Here is a 20903-nt window from a genome sequence, read left to right on the forward strand (position 1 = left end):
AAGTGAATGAATTTTTAGTATCAGAAGGCCCCGTCCTGCTGGATATGCGTATTAAGCATCTAATGAAAACAAAGCAATTAACGCAAGCTACTGCCCTGGCAAAACTCTGCTCTGACCATCCAGAAATCAGTGCAAAAGGCAATTTCAAACAAACCTACCTGGTCTGTCTTTGTTCAGGATCACCAAATGAAAAGCTAATGGAAGAAGTAAGTAAATAATGAAAATAATTAAGAWTTTTTTTTCTTAGACTTATTTCTTTAATGATCTAAAATATTTTTTGTATTCTTTTTCTTCCTTCCATTCAAGTCACTTTTAAGCTGAGTAGTAATGACTCAAAACACTCATGGAAGTGTATTATTAGGACCCAAGTAGGCATTTTTTGACTGTGCCACAACTTTGTGTTCGATTTTGCTTGAAGTATTTTAAACCTCTGCCTCATATCTCATTAGTAAGGTGAAGTTAATAATTTTCCCACTCTTAGGATTTTAASCATATTGCTTTTTGTGTATACCTAGTACATGGAATGGGGCCCTTTAGATGCTACTTGCAGTTCAGAGAATAAATATAACTTCACCCAAATACCTGGGTGCAATTGAAGGTGAAACCAGATATTTGATCTGGGTTGTAATATAAATTCCTTGTAATTTAAATACAGAAGTCAGAGGGGAGATGACAGCTTTGCTCTTTTGCATTCTTTCAGGTGGCATCTTCATTTCTCATCCCACTCCAAAGTTTTTGCTGAGCTTTTTTTCCTCCTTAAAGGAAAACTAACAGCAAATGTCACTTTTCTTGTCTGTCAGTGTCTCTCTGCTGGTTTTTTGTTGCTGTCATCTTTTTATGTTAAATATTAAGCATATTGCAGTTGAACTTAAAGGGATGCGAACTGATTAGAGCTTCTCACTGAGCTTGTTCTTCAGATGCTCAKTAAGATTGGATTGGTCTAGCTCTCCCAGCTCTGGCTGCTGCAGATCCTGTCAGAACAGGCTCAGGAGGGGCTGCAACAGGGCTGTGCAATCTTATCTTTGTTTGCTGGAGATATGCAATGGAACTTGGAATTTATGACCCTGCAAATAGGCTTCCTTCATTACTCAGCCCCAAGACAGAATGGGCTTATTCATTGAATGAACTGTGAATCCCCTGGACAAAAGGAACGAGCTTAGCCATGTTTCTTTGGATGCCATAATGTACAGATAAGTTCAAACTGGGTTATCAGAGAAAACATAACTAAGGTATTTCTGAGCTTTGGATTGCTCATAGATTTGCTGCTTCAGCTGCAGCACTGTTTGCAGTATTATTAACTGTTTTGAAAGGATTGTGTGTGTATTCCCAAGAGAAGGCAGATAAACATGTCAAGGTGGACGTACAARCTGAGAAGGACAGTCATTTTGTAGTGTGAGAACAATAAGAAAATGGTAAAAAAAAGACTGTAAAAAAGTAGATTATCAGTGTGGAAAATTTTATATCCATTCAGAATAGACAGAAGAGTAACATTTTAGCTAATTTTCAGCTTGGATTAGTCTAATAGTTTCCTTAAATGTGAAGAATTCAGASCTGCAGTGTGTGATACACTAGATTCACAGACATCATGGCTGGACCTATATACACGTTTATTGGAAACTGGGGCCCTTAGGAAGTCTGAGAGGCTGGAAAAGCTTTTAATGAATRAAAGATCCCTTATTTTAAGTTCAGTTTGCCATATTCTTCTCTAAGCTTTTAATTCATAATGCCTGTCTAAGATGGCGCACTGAACAAAGCAGATCTACAATCCAAAATGCTWTTACAGTTATACTGTTCCATGTTAAGAAATGCAGTTTTCTTTAGAARATGACTTTGAGGTTATTAAACCTCAAATGACATTCAGTGAAAGGCTGTTAGTATATTTAGAAAGTGTCCATTTAGCGGTGTAAAAATAAGTAGTTGTACTGTTCAAAATTGTATTTTGATTGCTGGATACTGTGGTGCCCAATCCAGCTGTGCTGTCGCCTTACCCAGAGTGCCAGACCAGCTGGGTTTTTGGGTGAACACTTCTGTTTCTTACTTTGGGTGGTCTTGGATTTCTCAAGAGAGACTTCCAACAGTGCTGTTGTCATAGTCAAGCTATTCTTTAACTGCTGGTGTCATATAATAAATACCAGCATGTCTGGCCAGATGCGCTAAATGATGTAATCAAACCAGTCTGCTGAGAGTCAAATTAGACAGTAGTTGTTACAGCAAGTGCACTGATTCAGTACTGATACAGCTGTCTAGTAATACTGGGTAGCTGTGATTTTCCTTTGATTTGCCACAAAACTAAGTACTTCCATTGGTACTTGAACAAATAAATTGTATTGTACAGACTGTAGTTTTCTTGTAGAACAGCATTCAATTGGCCTGCTTCTTACTGTAGAGCTTTCCTTTTCTTCAGATCTTTGATTTTTCTAGAAGTACTAGAACATTCATGTTAAACTTTAGATTCATTAATTACCCAGCTTATTGTATTAAAACAGTAGTAACATCAGTGACAAGTAAAAACTGGATTAAAATTTTCTTTTCGTGTTAAGCTGCAGTTTAAAGTTTTAAGTCTGTTTATCACAATTATCATATGTATGTGAATATACACATATATATATTCTCATATATAAGAATAATTAATGTCCTTCAAAATTCTTAGGTGACTGGAACAATAGATAAAACTAAGTCATATGTCTTAARAAACAAGTTTATATTCACTTCAATAAAATAGTTTTTCTGGTGGCGTAATCAGTTTTGACACTGTCTGGAAATGTACTGATTTGCTTTAAAGCTCATCTCTATTCAATTGTTAAAGTTCTGAATTACTATATTCTTGCAAAGGCTCATGATTGTATGTCYGAAAATGATACCACTTTCTTAGCCTTGTTCTTCTTCTCTTTCCTCCCTTCTAGATTGCAGAAGTAGATTGCAAAGATGCTCTAGAAATGATCTGTAACCTGGAATCTGATGGAGATGAAAAAAGTGCTCTAATTCTATGTGCAGCATTTCTATCTCGTCAGCTGCAGCAAGGGGAGATGTATTGTGCCTGGTGAGTTTGAATCTTGTTTGAATCTTGAATCTAGGAACAAAAACTTAGTCTGGGGAAGATATATAAGTTAACCTTCTTTAGGTGACAAAATCTGTGAGGTAAACTGGAAGGACATTAAGACACTTGGAAAGCTAAAAAAGAAAAGAAAAGAGGATTTTGCAAGATCAGCATCCTTTACAGGAATTTGAAGACTGTATGTATGATGAGGCAAATACCCATAGCTGGATAATATTTTTTCTGTAGAAATAAGAAATTTAATRTCTGTAGGCAATTGGTCAGTTATATGTCAGCATTTAATATGTAAGTACTATTCCTTCTGACCTGTAATAACACAGTGTTTGTTTTGCTAACAAGCTTAGAAARGAAGGAGCTCTTTACTACTACTGTAACTACAATAATAACTTAGATGAAGGTACTTACTGTTTAGGGCTTGCTTTCATTAATGTGGGAACAAATAACTGGTCTTTTTTGGCAGATATTTGGGCTCTTAGGGATTGAATTTCCTTCTACTAACTAGCAAACCTGTACAATTCCTGAAGAATTGGCTTTGTTTATCTCTGTTTTATGTGCAGCAGCAGAAGAAAATGCTAATGCAGGATTTTGCTTTGAGAGATTCTGCTAGTTTTGGGGTTGCACCATTCCACAAAGTACTAGGTACTCTTGGCTATTTGCACCTGAGGCATGAATGAGTGAGATGATGTAGATACAGTGGTGCTGTTTGGCTTTGGGGGCAAATTTCTCWCTAAATAACAGTCACATTCAGCTCTTACAGCAGAGCAGCTTTAGAAAAAAACATATCTACCASAGAGAAAAGGCAGTCTTCTATAGCTGTTAGTAATTACTAGGACTTCAGAAGTACACAATTCCAATCTGTGAATAGTAAGCTTCTGTGCAAGACTTTCCTTTTTTCAAGACCATCACGAGTAAATTATGCAGCATAAATTGTAGAAATACTGATTTTATTCTAAACTCTCCTTCTGAAATAGAGTCATTATCATAATTTTAAAATTTAGATACTTAATAGTGTGGGTATTTTAATGAAAGCTTTTCTCTGTAAGATAAGGTGTGAATAAATTTCAGATTTTTTCCTATCCCAAAGACAAAATGGAAACTGTTCTTAGCCTTGTATTTCTTGTGATCAGATTAGTGGTTKCGTTGATGGCCCTGAAATATTGTTCTCTTGTTCTAGGGAACTGACTCTTTTCTGGAGTAAACTGCAGCAAAGGGTAGAGCCTTCTATTCAAGTGTATCTAGAGAGATGTCGKCAACTTTCTGTGTTAACTAAGACTGTTTATCACATTTTCTTCCTGATAAAAGTAATTAATTCAGAGGTAAGGATACTCCTGAAAGAATATTTTTGGCACTTTTAATGGAACTGTAATCAGGAAAATTTACGAAAGCTTCATGGGCATCCTGTCTTTCTGTGTAGCATCAACTTTGGGGCAATCCTAATTGGTTTTAGGAAAGGCCATAGCAAATACTTTGTGCAGGTGAATTATAAGTTGATTCCCTTTGAATCATGAAAACTTTTRTTCCTTTGGAAAAAAGAGGGGGTTTAAACAGAAAAGCTTGATGCCRCAACTGAAATTTAGAAAATACTTAAAGGTGAGGTTATAGCCTCTAGGTTTGCCCATGTGCTCTAAATGTGGTATTTTGTGTAAGCAGGCCCTAACACTCCTCACCATTATTTTCCGTATTTCAAAAATTACAGAAAATTGAGAGGACAAGCTTAGGAGGAAAGGAAATGAAGGGTGTGTACAAATATATAAGAAAGGAAAGTTACGACAGGTTTAGAAAGARAAATAAAACTACACGAAAAACCCCCAACAACCCAAAACCTTTTGAATTGCCACTTGTAAATGCAGTTTATTTTTACAAATTAAATACTTGTCATTTGTGGGCTTAGATCCAATGTTGTATTAAAACTCTTCTCGTCTCTCTCGGCTAACCTTGTAATCTAATTTTCTTAGTTTCCTTAGTAGTTGCAATATTTAATGTTGATAGCTAAATTGAACTCTTACGAGGATTTCTGTAAGTCAGGATATTAATTCTAAGCATAAAAAATTGCTGTTTTCCTTTTTCAGTGTTCTGGTATGGTTAATCATGGACTTCTAAATTGAAAGATTTTTTTTTCCTCAAAAAGATCTGAAATAAATTGGAATTAGAGAGGGGGAGGAAAATAACTTTCACAGAGTCTTGTGATACTAAGATCTCTGCCTGCTCCATGCCATATTGATTTTTTTTCTCCAGTGAGAATTTGATCATTTAATTGTTGGCAGAAATTGAAATCACATAGGTAGTAGACTTGTGCATTCATAAATTTGCTGGACTTTATTCTCATGCATGCCGCTGCCTCTCTTGTGCRTCCTTGGCAGCATGAAGAGCTTGTAAAGTGGATGTAAATGTAAATGGTGTTGCCTGAGGGTATGAATGAGTAAAGACCGCATGACCTTTAGAACATGTAAATTATGGAACATTTAACAAAACATACTTACTACTTTCAGTTGGACTKAAGCTTTTCAGTGTTCAGCTGAGGTCAATTGACTTTGAAATGACATAACTTTTAAAAAACAAAATAAACCTTTTACCTTAAGTGATCTCCAAATCTTTCTGTAGATCACATGTTTTTCTTTACCTGCAGYGATTTTTACCATCTGAATTCTACCCATTGTTAAGTTGGTGTTTCATAGAAGCTCATCTCAAATACCTGTGGCACAACTGCAGGCTTTATTCCAAGGAAAAGGCTTAATAGGGCTCTAATATAAACTGAATGCCTCTAACATACAGTCCCAAAGTTCTCAAACTAGACAGAACATACAATTAATTTGTCTTTTAGTTGTATGTAAACTTCCACATTTTTTTAGTAGCAGGAAGACAAATTATGCAACTTAAGGAGTAGCGTCTGAAGACAATCCATTGTGTTTCTTAGGGTAGAAAGTATTACTGTGAACCACAGGTGCATTTTTTCTGATTTTCTGATAGGATTGAGTAATGACATCTTTACTTAAAAAYGTAGAAAGAGTCATAATAAGCTGACTTACTAAAATTAGTCTTGCTTTACAGATTGATGGTGCTGGACTTGCAACCTGCATTGAACTGTGTGTGAAAGCACTGCGCTTGGAATCCAGTGAAAATGCAGATGTCAAGATATCTATTTGCAAGACTATCTCCTGTTTGCTTCCAGATGATTTGGAGGTCAAACGTGCTTGTCAACTAAGTGAATTTCTTCTGGAACCCACTGTGGATGCGTATTACGCTGTTGAAATGCTTTATAATCAGCCTGACCAGAAGTATGATGAAGAGAATCTTCCAATACCAAATTCTTTGCGCTGTGAGCTCYTACTTGTACTGAAAACTCAGTGGCCTTTTGATCCAGAGTTCTGGGACTGGAAAACTCTAAAGCGTCAATGTCTGGCACTTATGGGAGAGGAGGCATCTATCGTGTCATCCATAGACGAACTAAACGATAGTGAAGTTTATGAGAAGGTTGAGGATGGTGAAGAAGACAATAAAGAAACTTCTCTGAATGGGCTTGCTGGCATTGATGACGCTACGAGCCTTCTTAGGGGTATCAGAGATGAAAAGCAGAAAAAGAGAGAAATAAAAAAACTGAGAGAGAGGGGGTTCATATCAGCTAGGTTTAGGAACTGGCAAGCTTACATGCAGTATTGTGTGTTATGCGACAAGGAATTCCTAGGTCATAGAATAGTTAGACATGCACAAAAACATTATAAAGATGGAATTTACAGTTGCCCTATTTGTGCCCAAAATTTTAGTTCTAAAGAAAATTTTGTTCCCCATGTAACTTTGCATGTGAAAAAATCCAGCAAAGAGAGATTGGCTGCTATGAAACCACTGAGGAGACTGGGAAGACCTCCTAAAATTGCAACTGCCAGTGATAATCAGAAAATTAACTCTGTATCCAAACAGGAGCAGCGACCCATTAAGAAGAACAGTCTCTATTCAACAGACTTCATTGTGTTTAATGATAATGACGGYTCAGATGATGAAAATGATGACAGAGATAAACCTTACATACCAGAGATAGTGCCAGTTCAAAAGCCACCCCCTGTTAATGAATTCACCTGCCCTGTAACACTTTGTAAAAAAGGATTTAAGTATTTTAAAAATCTAATAGCACATGCAAAGGGCCATAAAGATAATGAAGAAGCTAAACGTTTTCTTGAAATGCAGAGCAAAAAAGTGATTTGCCAGTACTGTAGACGACATTTTGTGAGTGTAACTCACCTGAATGATCATTTACAAATGCACTGTGGCAGTAAGCCTTATATCTGCATACAGATGAAATGTAAGGCTGGCTTTAACAGTTACGCTGAGCTACTGACACATAGGCGAGAGCATCAAGTTTTCAGAGCTAAGTGTATGTTTCCCAAATGTGGCAGAGTGTTTTCTGAAGCCTATTTACTCTATGATCATGAAGCACAACATTATAATACCTATACCTGCAGAGTAGCAGGCTGTGGAAAGGTGTACCGCTCACAGAATGAACTGGAAAAGCACACTGAGGATCACAATAAGCAGCCTGAGAAAGAAGCGCAGCCTGAAAACCAAATTAATCAGCCCAGTCTTAGTCAGCCTTCTAAAGCTAATGAAAGTACTGACAGAGTTGCAGTTAAAGAGGAATTGACATTTACTTCAGCTGAAAATCAAAGTAGTTTAATTGAAGGAGAAAACGTCTGGAACCAAATCAAAGCAGAACCAGTAGGGAATGAAAATGTAAATGCATCAGTGAGTGTACTGCAGCAAAGCAATTCCTTGCCTAATGCTGGTTCAGAGCAGTCTCCTGTGGGTTCAGTGAAGACCGAAGAGACAGTTCCAGTAGGCAGCATTAAGCTGTCTGTTGTTAGCCAGAAGATCCGRGATAACTTTGTAAAAAGAGGTAAATTGGCTGCTAGTGCCAGTAAAGTAGATACCACTAAATCTGGAGTCCAGCAGTTGTGCCCATCAGTTGATGCTTGTCTTCCAGCTTTCCAAGAGAGAAAGGAAGAAGACTGTCTCAGTCAGACTCATAATATKCAAACTGTTTCTGTGACCTCAGACACATTAAAACCAGAAGCCCTTGAATCAAAAAGCTTAGAAAGACAAGTGAGCATTGTAAATCCATTCAGCATGCAGAATCAGACAGGGTATCGAAATGGTGTACCCATTTCCAAACTTGAAATTGAAGACAGTATTAAAGCTGCAGCTAATCTATATAACCTGCCTTTAAAAACTTTAGAAAGTATTACGTTTATTCCATCACAGCCTAACATAAATAGCTCTTTAGTTCCCGCTGTGTCACCAGCAGCCCCAGTTCAGAAATTTAATTGTCAGGTCGAGGGGTGTACTCGAACGTACAATTCATCACAGAGCATTGGCAAACACATGAAGGCAGCACACCCTGATGAATATGCTGCTTTCAAAATGCAGCGTAGAAATAAGAAACCGCGAAAATCCAGCAGTCTGCAAAATGTGCCGAATGATGGGAAGATTKTGTATCTTATGCCATCACAAGTGGGCAATTCCAGTGGTGCTGKTTTTGCTGCACAGAACAAGTCAAATTTGAATGCCACCTGTTCCAGTCAAGTGCAACATGTCTCAAGTACTCTTTTCCCAACCCAYCTAGAAAATTTAGCCAATCCTATGTTGCCTGTAGTGGAAAGTGTCATAAATCCAAGTTTGTCTACTCGTATTAAAAGWGAACCTGAGAGTGTTTTATGTTCACAAATGGAAAATTTGTCTGCTGCAACCTTACCTTCCCAGTTGGATGATCTGGCAAAAACGGTTATGCCTCTGAATATCGATGGTGGTTCAGATCCTTTTCTTCCTTTGCCGGCAGAAAACGGTCCAATGTCTCTCTTTCCTTCGTCAGCAGAGAATCCTCCAAATTCAGTCTTCTCACAAGTGGAAAATAACACAAATAGCTTTTCTTTGCAACTAGAAGGAAACCCTACTGCTTTCCCAAAAGAGGAAAGTGTTGATCAAATATTTCCCTCACGACTGAGTAATGAAAATAACTTCAGTGAAACCAGTTCTCAACATCCAGCTTCAGAAAAGGTGAAAAGAGATCGTGGCAGGAGTTCAAATGACAAAGAAAGGAAACCAAAACATAACAAGCGGGCAAAGTGGCCAGCAATAATTAGAGATGGTAAATTTATCTGTAGCAGGTGTTTCAGAGTTTTTACTAATCCTAGATCACTTGGTGGCCACTTATCTAAGAGGTCTTATTGTAAGCCTCTTGACGGATCAGAAATTTCTCCAGAAGCTCTGCAGGCTAATGGACAATCTTTGCTTGCCAATATGATTCTTTCTTCAAATTCATTAAACTTGCAGCAACCCCAGGAGCCTGCCTTCAATCCAGAGACATGTTTTAAAGATCCATCATTCCTCCAGTTACTTGCCACTGAAAATCGTTCCACACTGCAGACTATATTTCCACGGGCCAATGTGACTAACTTTAATACCAGCGGGAATGAAGAAGGTAATCAAATAATAAAACAAGCCTTGGAAACTGCAGGCATCCCGAGTACCTTTGATAATACGGAAGTACTTCCACGTGTGGTTACAACAAGTTGTGTCTCTGGTACAACTCAGATAAATGCAGCTGTTCTACCCAGCTCGGCCGCGCCTCCTCTGCTGCAGACAGTCTGTAATCCCAGTACCCTGCTAACAGACCAAAACAGGACGCTCAATGCCAAAATTCCTCCACTAAATGAATGCAAGAGTTTGCCTGTTTTTGCAACAGAGGACTTGATGCTAAAGACCATTGAAAATGGCTTGTGCCCTAGTTCATATTCTAACACTGCTGCAGCTGCACAAAACTTCGCAGGGAACAGTTCACGAGTTTCAGTTATAAGTAGTCCCAAGAATTCAGGATCAAACAGCTTGAATAAGAAGGGAACCAGCTCTTCAAAGAGGAAGAGAAAAACGCCTACCCCCCTGCTTGTGCCCAATACATCCCAGAAAGTAGCAGTAAATAATGCAGCAGTGATGGGTCTTCTAAACAAAAGCACTGAAGAAAACATGCAAATACAGGGAGAAAGTTTTCAGTCCAACTTGYTGGCAAATTGTGGCTCTCAAGCAGTGGTGGAAAACCTTGCGCAAAAACTCAATAATGTTGACAATCAGTTATTCATGGCCAGTATCAAAGAGAATTTCAAAACAAATCTCGAGGCTCATACAGTTCTGCCCCCTTTAACAGTAAAAACTGAAAATGGGGATTCCCAAATGATGGCTGTAAATTCTCGTGTGCAGGGAAATTCAGAAGAACAGATTTCACAAGACACTGTTATGCAGAATTTTGAGAAAACCCTGGAAATAATTAAAACTGCTATGAATTCACAGATACTTGAGGTGAAAACTGAAATTCAGGATGCTGTTGCTGTTTCAGGACAGAACTTGCAAGCAGATAACACACTGTCTTCTTCAGAAAATTCGGCACTTAGTGTAAAACTGCCCACTTCTACACAGTTGTCTGTGCGCACAGGGAATGTTACTGCTGCGAAGGGTAGCTCTGCTGTGTCTGAGACATCTCAAAAGGTTGAGACTCAAATATCAGAAGTTTTGGAAGGCTTGCAAAAACTGAAGCTAGAAGATGATTCTCCCATTCACATATCTGAGAGTGTTTCTCAATGTCCTCTAGCAGATAAGCTAGCACCAGCAGTTCCTGTTGTATCAACTGAAAATAAACCCCTCATCCAGCTATCTCCAGAGGCAAGTAACATTCAGTTCAGTGATAGAGTCAATAAACCTTTTGTATGTCAGAATCCTGGCTGCAATTATAGTGCTATGACAAAAGACGCATTATTTAAACACTATGGCAAGATCCATCAGTACACTCCAGAAATGATACTAGAAATAAAGAAACATCAACTGAAGTATGCCCCATTCAAATGTGTTGTAGCTACCTGTCCAAAAACATTCACAAGGAACTCTAATCTCCGTGCACACTGTCAGCTTGTACATCATTTTACGACAGAGGAGATGGTAAAATTAAAAATTAAGAGGCCTTATGGCAGAAGATCTCAAAATGAAACTGTAAACACAGCCCCACAGCCTGTTGAAATAAAAGCTGTGCAGACACTAGTAATAGAAAACAAAACTGTAGCTCCACTGGTCAAAGAAACTCARATAAAGGAAGTTGTAGAGCCTGTAAAAGTATTGGAAAAGCTTCTACCAGAAAACAGTATTTCTGAAAGACTAGAAAAACCTCCCCAGCTGGTTTCTGTTCCACTGGAGCAGCATAATGCAGCATCATTTGAGAGTACGCAGGAACAAGCCAAAGTACGCAAGGCTAGGAAGTACAGGAAGGAAAAAGAAGAGAGGAATGGTAGGAAGCCTGTGACAAAATCTCTGGAGTTTCCCACTAGATACAGCCCTTACAGACCATATCGGTGCGTCCATCAGGGCTGCTTTGCAGCTTTCACGATACAACAAAACCTAATTCTTCATTACCAAGCTGTGCACAAATCAGATCTCCCTGCCTTCTCTCCTGAAGCGGAGGAGGAGAATGAGCAAGGCAAAGAGGAACATGAGGAGGTGGAAACCAAACCTGTTGTTAGAGAGTTCAGGTGTGAGGTGAGTGACTGCTCTCGCATCTTCCAGGAAGTTACCAGCTTGATACAGCATTATATGAGGCTTCATGACATGACCCCAGAGGAAATTGGAAATATGAAATCAGCCCCAGAGGTAGGAAGGTTTTTTTGTGACCAGTCTCAGTGTAAGTCTTCGTTTACAGCGTATCTTAACTATGTTGTGCATCTTGAGACAGATCACAGTGTTAAGATAAAGCCGAGTAAAATAGAAGATGACGGCCTGTTCAAATGTGACTGTGAAGGCTGTGATCGTATTTATGCCACTAGGTCTAACCTATTGCGGCATATTTTTAACAAACATAATGACAGGCATAAAGATCATCTAATAAGACCCAGGAGACTGACACCAGGCCAGGAAAACATTTCCAGCAAAGCAAATCAGGAGAAACCATTGAAGTCTAAACAGAGAGGACTCAGATCAGGAAAAGAAGGTAACAGGCTGTCAGTGAAAGCAAAGCGAAAGAAAAATGTGAACTTGGAAAACCAAAACTCAAAAGAAATACAGGTTCAAGAAAATAAGGCTTATTCACTGAAACGCGGCAAGTATGTGTATTTCATAAAGACCAGAAGTGATGCCTTATCGGAATGTACAAGCAGGTTCATAACTCAGTATCCGTGTATGATAAAGGGATGTTCCTCTGTAGTCACAAGTGAAAGTAACATAATAAGGCATTATAAATGTCACAAGCTGTCCAAAGCATTTACTTCCCAACACAGGGATCTTCTTATTGTATCTAAAAAAGACTCTGTCTCCCAAGCAAAGGAAGCCTCTTGTGAGCAAGAGGAAACTGATAAAAAGACTGATGTGAAAGAACCTGAACCGAGTTCAATAGCAAGCAATAATGATTCAAGCACAACTACCTTACCACAAAAGGAAACTGAGAAAGGTGAGAAGGATGAAGTGGATGAACTGACAGAACTATTCATTACTAAACTAATTAATGAGGATTGTTCAACTGCTGAAAATCAAGCAAAAAAATCTTCCAGTGTAAATAGTGACTTGCAGGAAACCAGCTCCTGCCCCTCAGAGAAGCAAAAATCAAACAACTTGAAAAGGGCAAATAAAGAAAAAAATTTATCTCAGAATAAGAGAAAGAGAGCCGAGAAAACAGAGGAAGCACTGCCCAGTGACGTGAGTAGCCTGCACAAGGAGGAAGAGACTGCTGTTGCCATTCAGACAGCTGAAGAGCAACCTGCTGCTTTTGACTGGAGCTCATTCAAACCAATGGGTTTTGAAGTGTCGTTCCTCAAGTTCCTGGAAGAGTCTGCTGTGAAGCAAAAGAAAAACACTGAAAGAGAGTACCATAGTGGCGGAACCAAAAAAGGATCCCATTCGAACTCACGGAAAGCCAGCGAGAAGGCCCCCGTAGCAAGTGATAATGTCACTTGGTCGTGTTCTGAAACTGAAACCCTTGTACCGTTTGCCAACCCATCACGGCTTCCTTGTGGTGATAATGTAAAGATAGTGTTAGACAAGACTCTTAAAGACTGCACTGAGCGGGTGTTGAAGCAACTTCAGGAAATGAAACCTGTTGTCAGTTTGAGAAAGCTTGAAGGACGCTGGGAGGATAATCCAGAGGTTATAGTTGCAAAAGTAATTGTTTTGGGTACTGAGGAAGGGGAATAAAGATACTGAAAACCTAATATGTTTAACGGTGACCTGTAATAGAATTTATTTTGAATAGGAAGCCATCAAGCATGCTAGTAACTGTGGAGCTCTTTTATTTTGAAGTGATTTAATCTAGCAAAAAACATGACATGAGTCATGTAAATGTCTTATTTGTTTTTATCCCTATGGGACTTGATGAACAGAGTAATTGCTTCAGTTTTGTAAATACTTGATCAAGACCTCAACTTTCTATCAGATTGTCCTTTCCATAAACTAAATCTTTGTGAGTTGTCTGTGATTGGTATCTTTCACCAGGTTACTTATCATGTATAACAGTTTTCTTTATTTGTAGATACATTTTTTGTATATATTTATTATTGTAAATCATTTGCTGCCACCAGCAGTCTGTAAGTCTAAACTATTAAATGACACATTTATATTCAGAATTTTAATTTGTAACTAAGTGAGCAAGTTTTTAAAACTCTCCTTTAATCATTTTAAATTAAGAACTTTTGAACTAAAGCTAGCTAAGTCTGCCATATCCAGTTTATTTTGCATAAAACATTTATTTACAGAAGAAAAGCTGGATAAGATCACATTTCATAGGTTAAACATACTGACACACCCTCATTTTTGTAAATTTTAACATCCAGTRTCTATGGATGATATTCCTATGTAGTTAACACATAAATATAATAGTTTTCTTATAGCTACATTTTTCATTGCTTTTAATTGGATACAAAGCATTTATGATTCCATAATAAAAATGGAAATGTGAATAAAAATAGTTTGCTACATTGAAGATTTAAAACAATATTTGGTATTAAAGATTCCGTTGTGAATGTGATAGAAAATTAGTAGTGTGGAGCAGTGTATATATTTGAGGTGGTGATTTGTGAAGTAGCCCAGTATTGCCTTAAATAAAAACACATTTCATTTCTTGTTTTATACATGTGATCTTATAAAGGTTATTTTTGTTTCTGTAACTTAGATTGGTGTATAGTTTAATTTTTGTTAAAAAAACAAAGCAAAACAAAAAAACTTCAAAAACCGTTTTTGTAAATAGTGGGTTTATAAAACAGATGGTTTATTTTGATAATACCAGTTTGGTATCTATCTATAAAATACACAAGTCCTTATGCCATACCATTATAAACTAAATAAACAAGGCACTTTCTGAATGGGAAGTGAGATTGTGATCTTACAGAGAAACTCGGTGGTTGTGCTCTGTTGGTGGCATAGGCTCCCTCTGCGCTCTTCTGCCTCTTGCTGACTGTATGTGGCACCACTCTCACAACCTCTCTTTTTCACACTGGAACAAGCCTCAGAAGCAGTGCTGCTTGTAGTGCCCGGGATTGGAGCAATTCCTCTGTATGCTGCTAACTGAAATGACAGGTATCCCATTTGTTGAGTAACCAAAAGTGTGAATGCATTGGTGGGAGCTGTCAGTACCCAGGAATCTTCAGTGTTGGTTTTCATGTGTGATTATGTTTGACTCAGCCAGCTGGATTGTGTGGTACCAAAAATTTTTCTTGGATTATTCTCGTTACTGGATGTGACCTACCTTCAGTAATATAAAATAGTCTTTATCTTGGGTGAGATTGGCTGGATTTCGTTTTTTTTCTATCAACTTCTCTTGCCATGTAAAGCTTTGCATTAAATGCTACACTTGATTGCTCATAAGATATTCACCTGGAATCTCTGACAGTTTTCCTGAATATCAGTGCAGAGGGCACCTTCCTACAACCAAATGAAGTGGATTATGTATGAAACAGCAGAAAGACAACAGCATTTCACCTTGGGCACAGCCCTTGGTTTGCTACATGGTGCTAAATTGCTTACCTTCACAGAAAGCCCGTGCTTCCATTTGAACAGAGCCCGTTGGCTCCTCTCACTTTCCATCCCTCTCAAGTGACTAAACTGATAATTTTGCCAAGTTAGTAAATCAAAGGTGCGGTCTGAAGATGATAAAACCAAAAGAAACCCTTGCATTTTGACTCTAGGAGTGATCATTATAATCATTACAAGTACATGGTGCCATGTTCTACCTGCCGAGGCCGCTGGTCCCCTTGAATGGAGCTTCTCTTGAATACCAGCCACGGTGATTGTAGAGGGAACTTCTGCAGGGGGAAAGAGGGCAGACATCCTCTGCAGGGGATCCACAARGTTCGCCTGATTTCTCTTGCTTTCAGCCCTACCTAACCACTGACCTCGCAACTGTTAGTCTTTAGAAGAATGTTTGTGTTGTGTGAGTTGGATAGTTTCAACATTCCTGATGATTGATACTGTATCATTTGCAGTTCTTGGACTGAGAATAGCATACAACTATTTAGCTACACAGTGCTATACTAGAACACTATTTTAAAAAAGGATAAAAATTTCAAAGTCATAAATACCCAGGAAATAATTTCTGATTTGGGTCTGAGTTTCTGAAAATAAAGTATTTAATACTGTCTCATTTCCATCTRTCCACTTAAAGCAGGTGCTGTACCAGTATAGTTAGTACCTTCCATGGCAYCCTCCCTTTTAGGTGGTTACTGACAGCCTGTCCTACAGGTAAGCTACTAAGGGGTTTGCTACTCCTTTTTAAAAAACAAGCTTACTTTAAACTTAAAGTGGGGTATCAAAGACGGGGTCTGATTTAAAATGTCACAGACTGCAGAGGGCACTCTAGTTTGGTGTTGGCCACCTACAGAAACTCCCAAGGAAATAAATTGGTTGATTTTATTTAGATGTTTTACCTTGGGTGATACAGAAGACCTGCCATCCTCTAACAGTCAGAGCATGCCTGGATGGGCAGCTTCTCTGGGGCCTGAAGCCACACGCTGGCCCTTGGGGCTGCTGGTTGGAATGGGGCTCTGAGGTGGCGAAGCCCGGTTGTACCAGCAGCACTTCAGCCTGCAGGGTGTCCCGCACGTGCTCTCAGCCCTTGGGCCGAGCCCTTCTCTGTCTTCTGCCTTGTGCATCTTCCTCTGTGTCCAGAACTCTGCRTTCTAGAACTGACACCCATTAACTGCAGCATTCAAGCAAAGGCACTTCCTTTTAAACCYCTTGTTGCCATCAGGAATGTGCTGGCTAAAGCAGCAGTTGCTGATGGGGAAGCARCCAAATTGAGGAGTCTATCTGCATGCAGAGTATGGACTGTTTTGTCATGGAAAGATACCGTTAAACTGACTGCTTCTCTGGTGCTCAACTATGTTYATAAAGAAAGCTGCGGTTATCTGAGCCCTAATTCAGTGTAAATAAGAGTTGTGGGTTTGTCCCCACGTGTTTCAGGGTGGCTCTTCTCAGCAACACGGGGGCCCTGTGGGTTCTAGAGAATTACACTGGGACATTCAGTCTATGGCTGTTGGATAGAAAGTGCGCAATACTTGTACAAGTAACACTGGAATCAGKTGTTGAATCAAGTGAGGGGAGAGTAGTTGACTAATTGTTGCAATTCGTTTCTGTGCCAAAGAATTAGTTGGCTGGGGCTCCCAGTGGTGTGGGCAGGGACAGGCTACCCTGGGATTTAGGTCCCTGAGCTGGAGAAGCTGTTCATGCCCTGCCTCAGCCCAGCCTGGAGCCTTGGTATGGAGATGATACAATTAGAGGGCTGGGAGATGGGGCCACTGATACTGGAGAAGGGAGTAGAGGGAAGAAACTATCAGTAAATAGGGAATTGGTTTTTTTTCTGTGTCTTTTTTCAAACCTTCTGTCCCAAGGCAAGGAACTTACTTGGGTTTTAAAGAAAATGAGAGTCTGTGTAAGACATGGGTCTTTTGATGTTTGCAGGGATGTTTTGAAATATGAATGAGGTAAATATTTTTGTATGAATGTACATGCAGTGATCATGTTATTTCTCCGTTACAGTATGGGTTCAGATTAGTTTTCTATCAATTGCTTATATCCTTGTGGAACATAGCACTTGAGTTAAATTTTTTCAGATGTTGTCTGAGTAACTCAGAAGCTTAGGGACCAAACCTGTAAACTCATTTGAACCAAAAATGTAATAGCAAATGCCTTCAGGAGTGCATGGATGAGTGAAACTTAGACGGAGGACAAAGGCATGTAAAAGTGGGGAAAGGGAAGGAGCCAGTAAAAGACCAAATGGTTGCCAAGAGCAAGGGTTCAGAAAGCAGATGAATTTGTTTCTGTTCTTCTCAGGTTAAGTGATGGTTATTTCCTTTTCATTAGTAGCCCTGTCAAACACATTTTGCAGCACATGATGTGAAGGCTACTTGGTGATTTGCTGCAAGTAAGTCGGGTTATGTGGAGTTGGTCCATAATAATAATTTTTCAGAATATTTCTTATGTAAGGTACTGGCTTTGTCAAAATTGAATTATCCTCCTAGACTCAGAATGTTGATTTTGAAATTTACTGATCATTTCTTGGCTGTTGGAAGATAGAATTAAAAATAAAACTTTGAATATACATTCCAAAGATTTAGAGTTTTTGTTTCATGGGAAAATTTTTGATCTAAGTGGGAATCTCTGACCAGCCACAGAACTTTAGGGAATGCTTTAAAACCMTTCAAGCCCTGACTTAATACACTTTTTCATTAGAGAGCAGCTAATACACTAATTTTATCAGAAACCTGTGTTGGCTAAACTGTGTTTGCTTCATTTTCTCTCAGATAAACCCTACTTTAAAAACAGTGAATAAATATTTTTTCATTAATGKGCTCTTAAAAATCTGTCCTCAATTATTAAAATCCAGATATTTTTGAAAWATTTTTTCCTTTGATAGTGTTGCCCTTATTTTAATTCTCAGTTACTTAAGCTGTGGCATTGTAGTTTCACAGGGTTCATGGCGGTGGTTTTGCTTCATGCATTCTTTGGTGGGTTTTGTCCAGTACCTGTAAAATACTTTCTAATTGCATTTCTGCCATGAGCTACACTCCGTATATGTAGAGGTTTAACAGAAAATGTTCTGAATCTTGCAAAGCGCCTTATCTCTATATAAGCACTGATTCAGCATCACTCAGGATTTAAAATTTACTGTCCATAAGCTGRCAAGCTGGTGTCTGAGGGACTGTTTTCACTGCTAAGTTCAGCAGCACCAAATATCTTTCCATATTTTAGTAGAGTAGGTTTATAGAAAAGTATGTTTATTTTAGGGAAAAAAGACAACAAACCTAACCCTGAAAATTGCCATCAAAAGTTCATAGTTTGTTCATTGGTTCCTAAAGTTCTGTAACTTCTACTTACAAATGTAATGCTTTGTAACCAAAGCTGGGGGACCAGATGGGGCCCAAGTAAAAAAAAAAAAATTAGTCAACATGCTTTTGCTACTGCTTATTCCTCCATATCTTGGTATGAACAATAAAATTAGGCATTCAGGCAGCTCCACTTTAGTTGGTGTTTTTCTTTAAACAGTGCATTTTGATCAGGCTCAGTACTGGATGTATGTCCCAAGGTCTTTCATTCCAGCAACAGAAAGAGAACACTACCCTGAAAAAAGTTTTTTAAGGCACTACTTTCCATTGTCTTAGAAGCCTGGGCTCAACAGAAGAGACATCTTAGCTAATTTCTCTCCCTTTTTCCTGTTAGCCCAAACAACACACATGAAAAAGAGCAGAGATGTGTGGTGTTTAAGAGATCCTTTGAAATTTTGGGGGAGGGAATAGATKATTCTCTTTTTACCTTGTTTCTACTGGAGGCTTTTCACATTTTTAGATTTCACATGTTCTTCTACAGCAGAGAAATCTATTGAAGGAGTAACTGTATTATCAGCCTTACTAAAGGGACCACATTCTAGGCTACTTAATACTAGGGACCACTGGCTACTGTTCCGCCATATGGTGTGGTCTGCATTTCTCTATTCAGATCCTACCCAAGTGGGAATGATCTGTYGATTTAAATGTCACAACCACAGATCAGAAGACAAGTCTGATGACTTGGGAGCTGCTTGGTGCAGGTGACCAGAAGTTAACTCTATACCCTGCTATATGCTGCTTGCACAAGTTTGGGCAAGTGCCTTTCTTAAAGGATGCTTTCTGAAGATTAATACCCTAACAACAGTAAGGGCTCAGATCATTCCAGAAGAAGGTGCTCCACAAACAGCTAAATAACCAAATCTGTCTTTATCACCATGGGCTAAAATAGATGTGTCTACCTCTTAGTTTTTTTCATTTTTTGAGATGTTTTGTAGTAGTCCAATGACTATGCAGCTCCCTTCAAGGCACCAGCTGTCACTCTGCCAGCACTTTCCCACTGCCATTTCAACAGTTACCARATCTGATCCACCCACATGGCAAATGCTGTACATCCCCTTAATGTTCAACTTATCACTCCCAGGTTCTTCCTATCTCTGCATATAAAAAGCTCTTTTTGCTTGTACCAAAGCAATTCTGTGTAATATTCAGTACACAACTGTTTGAGCAATTGTTTCTGCATGATTTATCATAAGCATCTGTGTTTATATTAAAGCTTCATGGAATTCTCAGACTTCTACTTTCCTTGTTTCAGCATGAAAAGATCTCGATTATTCTATGTATGACATACATAATGTAACTGAATTTAGCAGCTCAAGTAATGGGAAAYTAATAGAGAAACAGTATTTCCTATGTAACTATCCTTTCAGTTCTGCAAAGCAGTGTTTGGAAAAGCAATTTGTCAAAAACAGCATGTGTAATGGGAGGGTGGTCTCCAGCCTTCTTTCAAGTCAGCGGGGAAGGTTTTTCATGTTCATCTTGCATATTCAGAGGCAAAGATGAGGAACTGTTGTGGAATTGTCCTGCAGCTGCTGCTCTGTTGTACCTGATGAGTTCTGATTCGCAGCAATCGCTTTTTGAGCCTTGCTGTTTCTTCACATGTCTCTTCAGATAACATTTTATGGAGTATTTGAAAATCAGATAACTCAGTTCACTTAGATTTAATACGATGCAGAGGCATGAAGTTGCCACCAGAAAATAGAGGAAAATCATCTTCTCTGTGGGTTTGGAAATATAACAGTCTACGGTATTTGGACATGGTTTTATGTCGCATTTCACAAGAYGTGGTATTTTGAATCCATTGTACAATTTATAAAACAGAACAAGAAAAACTATTTCAAGTCCTGTTTTTAAAATGAGGCTGATTAAGTAAGTRCACAGCAATCCACCATCTATCTTTCCTGGATTTCTGTAAAATTTCTGGTTGTGGTGTTTTTCTCTGTTCTCTCTGTAAGCAACATGAAAGACAACCAAGAGTGAAGGGGTGGAGACCATGATTAATTGCAAAGCCCAAAGTCTGATGTGAGAGACAGGGAAAAAATGGTCAAAACAGACATTTTCACAACCAGGCTGCTTGATATTGCACTCAAATTCATCATGTTCGTGTTTCCAGATGTTTTCCGCAGCAGCAACATAAACCAGTAAGCGGAACATGAACACGACAGCTACCCAAATTCTTCCAATTCCTGTTGAGTATTTGTTCACCCCGCTCAGCAGATCACGTAGGAACGCCCAGCTCATATTTTTCTTCAAGGAAAGAAGGAAATGCTGTATCAAAGAAACACAAGATCAGAGAGATGCCTCCTCTGGTGTGAAGAAAAATGAGACATTCATTCAACATGAAATATAACCAGTAGCTGAAACAATTTGCAATTGTTAAGCATTTTAAAGCAATTTAATATTATTAAGCATTTAAATAAGARCAACAAGCTGTTCTTATTTCTGATAATTTATTGATTCTGATA

General features: G+C 38.6%; 2 protein-coding genes across 4 annotated transcripts in view; one reads left to right on the forward strand and one right to left on the reverse strand.

Moving 5' to 3' along the window:
• The window catches only part of ZNF292 (zinc finger protein 292), a 50564-nt gene extending 35722 nt beyond the window's left edge, over positions 1-14842 (forward strand). Inside the window, exons 5-8 of one of the 2 annotated variants that reach the window (XM_057380713.1) lie at positions 4-206; positions 2904-3040; positions 4230-4371; positions 6104-14842. In XM_057380713.1, coding sequence (XP_057236696.1) covers positions 4-206; positions 2904-3040; positions 4230-4371; positions 6104-13261 — 7640 coding nt within the window. In that variant the 3' untranslated portion in view covers positions 13262-14842. Of the gene's footprint in view, positions 1-3; positions 207-2903; positions 3041-4229; positions 4372-6103 lie in introns of those variants that run through there. The other variant, XM_057380714.1, reaches the window with a different exon arrangement.
• On the reverse strand, positions 14380-20700 carry GJB7 (gap junction protein beta 7). Of its 2 annotated transcripts, XM_057380716.1 has the most exons (3): positions 19985-20700; positions 16419-16431; positions 14380-14502 (listed from the first exon to the last, which is right to left on the reverse strand). In XM_057380716.1, exons 1-3 carry the CDS (start codon positions 20677-20679, stop codon positions 14380-14382), a joined length of 831 nt encoding a protein of 276 aa, XP_057236699.1. In that variant the 5' UTR covers positions 20680-20700. The 2 variants fall into 2 exon arrangements, with proteins under 2 accessions (XP_057236699.1, XP_057236698.1); XM_057380715.1 differs by lacking the exons at positions 14380-14502; positions 16419-16431 and having other exon boundaries at positions 19094-20700.
• Positions 20701-20903: the final 203 nt, after the last annotated feature.

The sequence above is a fragment of the Malurus melanocephalus genome, unplaced genomic scaffold, assembly GCF_030028575.1.
Source record: "Malurus melanocephalus ecotype Western Australia unplaced genomic scaffold, MMel_1.1 scaffold_467, whole genome shotgun sequence".
NCBI lineage: Eukaryota > Metazoa > Chordata > Aves > Passeriformes > Maluridae > Malurus > Malurus melanocephalus.